This window comes from Artemia sp. Qi Xiang Cuo, chromosome 9 (assembly GCF_049724085.1).
Source record: "Artemia sp. Qi Xiang Cuo chromosome 9, ASM4972408v1, whole genome shotgun sequence".
In the NCBI taxonomy this organism is placed as follows: domain Eukaryota; kingdom Metazoa; phylum Arthropoda; class Branchiopoda; order Anostraca; family Artemiidae; genus Artemia; species Artemia sp. Qi Xiang Cuo.
Window position 1 is genome coordinate 14,865,831 of NC_142802.1, and position 7,589 is coordinate 14,873,419.

The 7,589-nt window shown below is 39.8% G+C and overlaps 3 protein-coding genes across 3 annotated transcripts; all 3 read left to right on the top strand.

Moving 5' to 3' along the window:
* Window positions 1-1,761: 1,761 nt before the first annotated feature.
* On the top strand, window positions 1,762-5,037 carry LOC148948344 (protein CFDP2-like). Its single transcript, XM_089094897.1, has 2 exons — window positions 1,762-1,841; window positions 3,669-5,037. The coding sequence occupies exons 1-2, from the start codon at window positions 1,762-1,764 to the stop codon at window positions 5,035-5,037; spliced, it is 1,449 nt and encodes a 482-aa protein (XP_088951023.1).
* A 444-nt stretch (window positions 5,038-5,481) lies between these two features.
* Window positions 5,482-5,886, top strand: LOC148948345 (uncharacterized). The gene has a single exon (XM_089094898.1). It carries the CDS (start codon window positions 5,482-5,484, stop codon window positions 5,884-5,886), a length of 405 nt encoding a protein of 134 aa, XP_088951024.1.
* Window positions 5,887-6,018: 132 nt separating this feature from the next.
* On the top strand, window positions 6,019-7,340 carry LOC148948346 (uncharacterized). Its single transcript, XM_089094899.1, has 2 exons — window positions 6,019-6,630; window positions 7,278-7,340. Exons 1-2 carry the CDS (start codon window positions 6,019-6,021, stop codon window positions 7,338-7,340), a joined length of 675 nt encoding a protein of 224 aa, XP_088951025.1.
* The last annotated feature ends 249 nt before the right edge of the window (window positions 7,341-7,589 follow it).

Sequence of the window (7,589 nt, forward strand, 5' to 3'; positions counted from 1 at the left end):
ACTCTAAACCAAAACTCTAAACTAAAACTCTATACTAAAACTCTAAACAAAAAATCAAAACTGAAACTCTAAACTAAAGCTCTAATTTAAAAATCTAAACTAAAACTCTAAATTAAAACTCTAAACTAAAACTCTGAACTAAAACTCTGAACTAAAATCTAAACCAAAACTGTATACTAAAACTCTATACTAAAACTCTAAACTAAAAATCTAAACTGAAACTCTAAACTGAAACTCGAAACTGAAACTCGAAACTAAAACTCTAAAATATTACCGTAAATTAAAAATCTAAACTAAAAATCTATACTAAATCTCTAAACTGAAACTCTAAACTAAAACTCTAAACTAAAGCTCTAAATTAAAAATCTAAATTAGAATTCTAAACTAAGTGAGAATCCCTGTGATCAGGTCCCTGTTTAAAACTCCCTGTAATCAGGCTCAGCCCAAAGGTTATATCGCGTCAAAATATGATTTGAATCTAGTATCATCTTACGAAGGTGAGGAGATACTAGTCTGATCAGAATTGGTGGTATTTTACGCTTGGACTTTAATCGCATTGCAGACTCGATGTCTCTATATGTGACTCGCATTGTAGACTCGGTGTCTCTATATGTGACTCGATTACCATGAAACACTCTGTTGAAAATTGCGACTAAATCACCTTTTAAGCTTTTTTCCCCTATCCTAAAAGTGTTGGGATCAAAGTTATTTAAAACAATTTGTTTTAATCCTACAGTAGCTCTTACTTGGCTTGGCTTGTGAGGCTGTGTCGTCCTTTCTCGCATTTTTTCTCTTATCTGAAGAGGTACTTCTAATTCAGAGATTAGTTTTCTTTACTTCTCCCATGAGGATCCATATTTGGTTTTGCATACATTTTCGTAGTCGAGTCAACTACCTTTTCTTTCTCCTGTGTTAGTTTTTTCGTTGGTCTTTCAGCAAGTTCTTCATTTGTCTCACTTCTCCCATGAGGATCCATATTCGACTTTGGATACATTTTTGTAGAGGCATCAACTACCCTTTCTTCCTTCTGTGTAAGTTTTTTCGTCGATGTTTCAGCAAGTTCTTCATTTGTCTCACTTCTCCCGTGAGGATCCATATTAGGTTTTGGACACACTTTTGTAGGGGCGTCAACTACCTTTTCTTTCTCCTGTGCCAGTTTTTTCGTCGGTGTTTCAGCAAGTTCTTCATTTGCCTCACTTCTCCCATGAGGATCCATATTTGGTTTTGGATACATTTTCGCAGTCGCGTCAACTACCTTTTCTTCCTCCTGTGTTAGTTTTTTCGTCGGTGTTTCAGCAAGTTCTTCATTCGTCTCACTTCTCCCATGAGGATTCATATTTGGTTTTGGACATATGTTTGTAGGGGCGTCAACTACCTTTTCTTCCTCCTGTGTAAGTTTTTTCGTCGGTGTTTCAGCAAGTTCTTCATTTATCTCACTTTTCCCATAAGGATCCATATTTGGTTTTGGACACATTTTTGTAGTGGCTTTAACTACCTTTTCTTCCTCCTGTAAGAGTTTTTTCGTCGGTGGTTCAGAAAGTTTTTCATTTGTCTGAAGAGGTTCATCGATTAATTTTTCTTCACTGCTCTCAACTTTCTTTTTTGTAATTTTGATCTCGAAGTTTTTGTTTGCCCACCACATCACAAGAATTACACCCGCTCCTGGAACAGCAAAACTCATTAATTTTCTGAATAGACCCATAGTTATTGTCATTTTTAGAGTTGTGTTGCTAGTTACAATTTCTGTAAGTAAATTTCATGATGGCGAAAACAAATACTTTTTTTTTATTAGTACCGAGAATTCTTGCAGTAAGCTCAGCACTATTTGCTCCAACCCCAATGTAAATAATTTTGCACTAGCTGTTTAGTAACTTTTGTTTAAGAAAATTTGACAAAAACTGTATTTTTCTATACACGATAATATAACAAACGAACTACGTCACTATATTGATCGTCCTTTACTAGGTTTTAGCTACCACTGCGACCACGATAATAACTCTCAGACTATAATTATGTCAGTTATCAAACACATGAAAAAGGCAAGCTGGATCTAGTAAAGAACGACCAGAGAAAATCAGGTAGCAGTGTTCCTGAGGTATGACATCATATCACAGAGAAACAACTTTTCAAAAGATACGTGTTTTTTTTTCATGAAATCATGTTATATTATGGTGTCATATCCTTTGTCAACAGATATTTATGTTACATCTTTTTGTATTTTAAGATACAGTTTTTGTCAAAAATTTTATTTTACTTTAGTAATATGATTTAATACTTACGAAAGACACTAGATTTTAGCAATTTAATTTCAAATGAGCCTTTTAACATCTCTCTATGATGATCCACTGCCCTGCCAGCAGTGAAGAAAACTTTAGCAATATAGATGGTGTTTAATTAACCTTTAACTTTTGCAATGAATCCCCAGTGTACTGCAGTTTCGTTTTAGTAAATTAATAAACGTTCAAGGTGAAATATATTGTTAGTATAATTTTTTAGGCTAATGTCTAGTATATGCTATACTTTCGCCAAAATCCGAAGTTCAGGACCGAAAACCCAAGGATTGGCAACCGTGAATTAAAAAAAGTAATACGGACTTTAATCCTTTATTTTTCTATGCTAATAGGTATTAATCACAGTAACGCCGTATCCAGGGGGAGGGTTCCGGGTTTGAACTCCCTCCCCCTCCCGCCGAAATTTTGTCCGACTTGTGAAAAAGTAAAAAAAGTATATGCAAACAAATGCTGTATGTTTTATGAAGTTTTTTTTTGAGCAGCCCCCCCCCCCTTCTCCGAACAAAAATCCTGGGTGCGCCCTTGAATCACTGTTTTGGACATCCCAAAACAACGTTTTGGAACGAAAATAGTATCATTAATGGTGTTTTTGTGGAAGGTCGGCTATCTATGTTCTTTCTCGACTGTAAAATCTCAAAGTCATACATAAATAACAACACTGAAGTCAAACGGATTCTAACAGTGAACTCATTGATATAAAGTATTAGATAATTTGAATAAGAAGTGCCGAGAAATTTGGAAAAAAAATTAGAATCTCAGTGGGATCCTCTTCCCCCTTGTGTACGGCCCTTTTACATTTCAATTGTCTACAGTTTCACTCTTCTAAACCACCTCTTTGGTTTCTATATATGTATACATATATATATATATATATATATATATATATATATATATATATATATATATATATATATATACATATATATATATATATATACCTACTGAGTTACCTTCTCATCAGGGGCTTCCCCCAGGCCACTCAGCGCGTCCCCAGGTGGCGGATAGGGGAACTTCCTACAGATATGTAGGATACCTCCATGGAGAGAGGAGGCGCGGACCAAGGGGGGACCCAGTCTCTGGGGGTCTTGAAATATAACTGGAACACCCTCACCTGGGGGACATAAATACAGGTGGAGGAGGAGGATGGCCCCTCTGATGTGCACTGGGCTGGGCCCACCGGCACGTGGAAACGTCCCGCCAGTCACAATCCACTCTCCCAGCAATGGGTAAATTGTTGGGCGCATTATCGGTAGGAGATATAGTCGGCCCCTGCTAGGGACAGACAGGAGTCGCTTGCCGCTGTCCTGACACCAGCCAAGAAACCCCTTTTTTCACTTTTATGATGATAATGAACAAACAAATGAATGTGAGAACCAGTGCTACCGCGTCCGGGGAAACCGACGAAGGCCATGCGTTTAGATCTACCGCGTCCGGGGCAGCCGACGGTACGACGACCGCTAATCGCGTGAATACCTCAACTTTGACAACTCCATCCCTGGAGGCCATTATATCACCTAAATCGACTTTATCAATTGGTACCCTTAATATCAGAACGCTTGCAAAACAAGGAAAAAAGGAACTCCTCCTGAGAGAGATAAACCGTTACAATTGGGACGTAGTCGGCCTATCCGAAACCCACCTCCCAGTCACCGGCGAAGAAAAACTTGATGAAGCTACTCTTGTACTATCAGGACGTACTGATGGGAAACGCCGGCAGGGAGTAGACTTCTTACTCTCCAGTAAGGCTAGGAGATCACTAATCGCAACAACACCCATCTCAGAACGTTTGATCATGATCCACCTGAAAGGCTCACCAGCGAATCTTACAATCATCCAAGTATATGCACCCGACTCTAGCAGAGATGATGAAGAATCCGAAAACTTTTATCTCCAACTTCAGTGTCTAGTGGACTCCGTACAAAAAAAAGATATAGTCTTTGTCATCGGGGACTTCAACGCCATTGTCGGTGACGACCCATCTGGCAACGAGGACGTGATGGGCAAATTTGGCCATGGCCAGCTGAACAAGAGAGGTGAGCGCCTAATGAAATTTTGCCGAGATAGTGATCTTGTTATCACTAACACATTCTTCAAACACAGAGCCCGACGCAAAACAACCTGGACATCCTCAGATGGAAGGACTCAGAATCTAATAGATTATATATTCTTATCTAGACGCTGGAAATCTTCCATAACAAACACCGTCACTTTGGGTGGCGGCGACTTCTATAGCGACCACTCTCTTGTTATGACTTCCTTTAAAATGCGTCTAAAAGCGGCCGCGAAACTCTCCAGAAAGCCTCCCAGATTCAGAGTAGACCTCTTAAAAGACCAAACTACTCGACAAAATTACACCGCTACTCTTTCCGAAAGAATTTCTGAACTCCTCTCTACATCCCCGCTAACTCTATCAAAAGATGACATCGACAATCTTGTGAAGAGTAGCTCGCAGGTTATATGCGATGTCGCCCAGTCGACACTGGGAATCCAAAAGGCGGACCAAAAACCTTGGATCACGGATGAGATAATCTCATTATGTGAGGAAAAACGCAACCACACTATCAAACTAGATAGAGAAAGTTGGGATGTGTGCAAACGATTGAAACGTATGGTAGAGAAAGCCGTTCGCCGTGCTCGCAACTCCTATATAAGGGAACAATGTGAGCAATGCGAAATGGCATTCAAGAAAGGTGACTCTCACTTCATGTACAGGCGAGTGAGGGAACTATCCAAAAAAAGGGACTGAAAGCCTGTACCTTCCTTGATGAAGATGGTAACCAGATCCAAACTACAGACGGGATCCGAACCAGATGGAAAGAACACTTTGAGAGCAAATTAAACTCAACGATCCTCCCAGCCCAATCGATGCTTAACAGATTCCCCATAATTACCGTAGACCCAAGCCCACTCCCACTTCGATCTGAGATAGAATTGGATATCAAGGGTTTAAGGACAAACAAATCTGCAGGCCCAGATGGAATCCAACAGGAATTACTAAAAGTAAATTGCGACCCCCTTGTTGACCTATGCCTAAAAATTGCTACTGCTGCTTTGGGAAGAATGTCACTTCCCCTCCTCATGGTGTGAAGCCACAATAGTTCCAATCCATAAGAAAGGCTCGAAAGCAATCTGTGATAAGTACCGGCCTATAAGCCTTACGAGCCACGCCTCTAAAATACTCACTAGAGTAATGCTAGAGCGTATAAGAGCTGTAGCTTCAAATGTTATTCTAGAATATCAGGCCGGTTTCCGCCCAAACAAGTCAACGATTGATCAGATGTTTACGGTCCATCAGATTATGGAAATATATCTTGAATTTAGACGTAGTATTTTTCACCTTTTCATTGACTTTAAGCAGGCTTCCGTCCTCTTATGGAGAAAAGGTTTATGGCACATTCTTCTCCACTTTGGTATACCACAGAACTTAGTATCATTGATCAGAGATATGTACTCAAAATCCAGAAGCCGCGTCATGACGGGAGAAGGCCTTTCCGATAGCTTTGAAACATCGACTGGTGTGCTGCAGGGTTGCTTGCTTTTACCAGAATTGTTTAAACTGTTCCTTACCGCTGTCCTCTCAATCCTTGATAACTAGTCAGGTGTCCACATTGGGGGAATATCGATTGATAAATTAGCTTATGCAGACGAAATAGACCAAGTAGCTGAGAACCTTGGGTATCTTCAGTCCCAGGCCGACAACATCCAATCAACCACCAGCTCCTTTGGAATGACCATCAATTCCTCAAAGACGAAAGCCATGCTCTGCTCGCGAAAGTCGGAAAACCAAGAAACCTTTAGCCTCCGGCTCGGTGGTGACAACATAGAATGGGTCGAAGATTTCACCTATCTTGGTAGCCTTATAACGTCAGATAACAACCACTCGAAAGATATTAAGAGGTGCCTCGCGCTTGCCAGCTCTAGCTTTAAAGCCTTGATGCCGATCTGGAGGAACAAGAATTTGTCGACACTGCTGAAAACAAGAGTCTTTAACACACTGATTATCCCCATTGCCATGTACGCCTGTGAATCATGGACCCTCAAAACAGATGACCAACGTCGCCTAGCCGCATTCGAAACAAAGTCACTCCGCCGTATTGCTGGCATTACGTACCTGGACAGGATCTCTAATATTAGGTTGTTTGAAAGCCTCAAGATCAAACACACCATACTTGATAAAATAAAACTGCAAAAACTTATGTGGCTAGGCCACACCCAGCATATGGAAAATTCCCGTCTTCCAAAAGCAGTATTCCATGGTCGCGTGCATGGTTCTCGTCCTAGAGGTCGGCCCCCTAAGAGATGGAAAGACACCTTCTCTACACTCAACCTGTCGCAACTTGTACGCCTGACTGAAGATAGATGCTCATACAGACGCCACATCAATAACATAGTGAATGAAGAGGCCCCAAAACGACCTTCGAGGACGGATGGGACTTAAGTTTTAAGTTTTTAATGTGTGTGTGGTTTAGTTGAAATTTTTTATAAGTCTTCTGCTATTGGCTGAACTTTGCAGACTTTCTTGAAAATGTTATTATGGACACCATGAGACCCCTGCATTAGTAAATCGATTAAAAACCAATATTCGCCGGATATTATAGATATCTGGCTTGGTTTTCAGCGAATAGTCAGTTGGCGGCTGATTGTTATTTTTCCTTTTTAGTCTCGGGTTTTTTTTTCTCTCCCTGGATTCCCTGCCATAGAGCCTTCCGGGGGTGTATCTGATGTTTTGTTTAATTTTTGTTGGTTACAAAATCTTATCTTAATAATAACAAAATCATATATTATCCGGTTCGAAAAATAAACCACATCACAAAATTATAAAGAAAACCGCGCATCTTTTTTTATATCTTCCTTTGATATTGTTTTATGAATTGGATCATATAATCAGACATTTCAGTGAAAACGAACACAAACCACGGAGATCTTCTTTTTCCTGAAATCATTCTTTTTAAGATGTTTGTTAAATATAAACCTTCTCTTCAATAGAATCTTAGATGTTTTAACAGTATATTTTACGGTTTTCATCTCCTTCTTGAAGATCAACATTAATTTCAGCAGACAATTGGAGTCGGTAGAGGGTCTGTAAACTTTTAAACATTACTTAACCGTTATTAGCTCTTTATATATTTTGAGATCTTGCTGAATTGCTGCTGAGCAGCAGAGTGAAATACGAGCTTTACTATGAACAAATAGTTTTTTTTTGGGGGGGGGGGGGGGGGGGATCACTTTCAATATAACTGTATTCTATATACGTTTGCTGGTTCAAGAATTACGAGTTGGTTCAATATAGAAATTGCT

Excerpts from the sequence above, each read along its gene's own strand:
- LOC148948344 (XM_089094897.1), top strand. The coding sequence starts at position 1,762 with ATGGCGAAAACAAATACTTTTTTTTTATTAGTACCGAGAATTCTTGCA. Across the intron at positions 1,842-3,668 it reads CTATTTGCTCCAACCCCAAT|TGCTACCGCGTCCGGGGAAA; the intron begins GTAAATAATTTT and ends TGTGAGAACCAG.
- LOC148948345 (XM_089094898.1), top strand. The coding sequence starts at position 5,482 with ATGCTAGAGCGTATAAGAGCTGTAGCTTCAAATGTTATTCTAGAATAT.
- LOC148948346 (XM_089094899.1), top strand. The coding sequence starts at position 6,019 with ATGACCATCAATTCCTCAAAGACGAAAGCCATGCTCTGCTCGCGAAAG. Across the intron at positions 6,631-7,277 it reads CACTCAACCTGTCGCAACTT|AATCTTAGATGTTTTAACAG; the intron begins GTACGCCTGACT and ends TCTCTTCAATAG.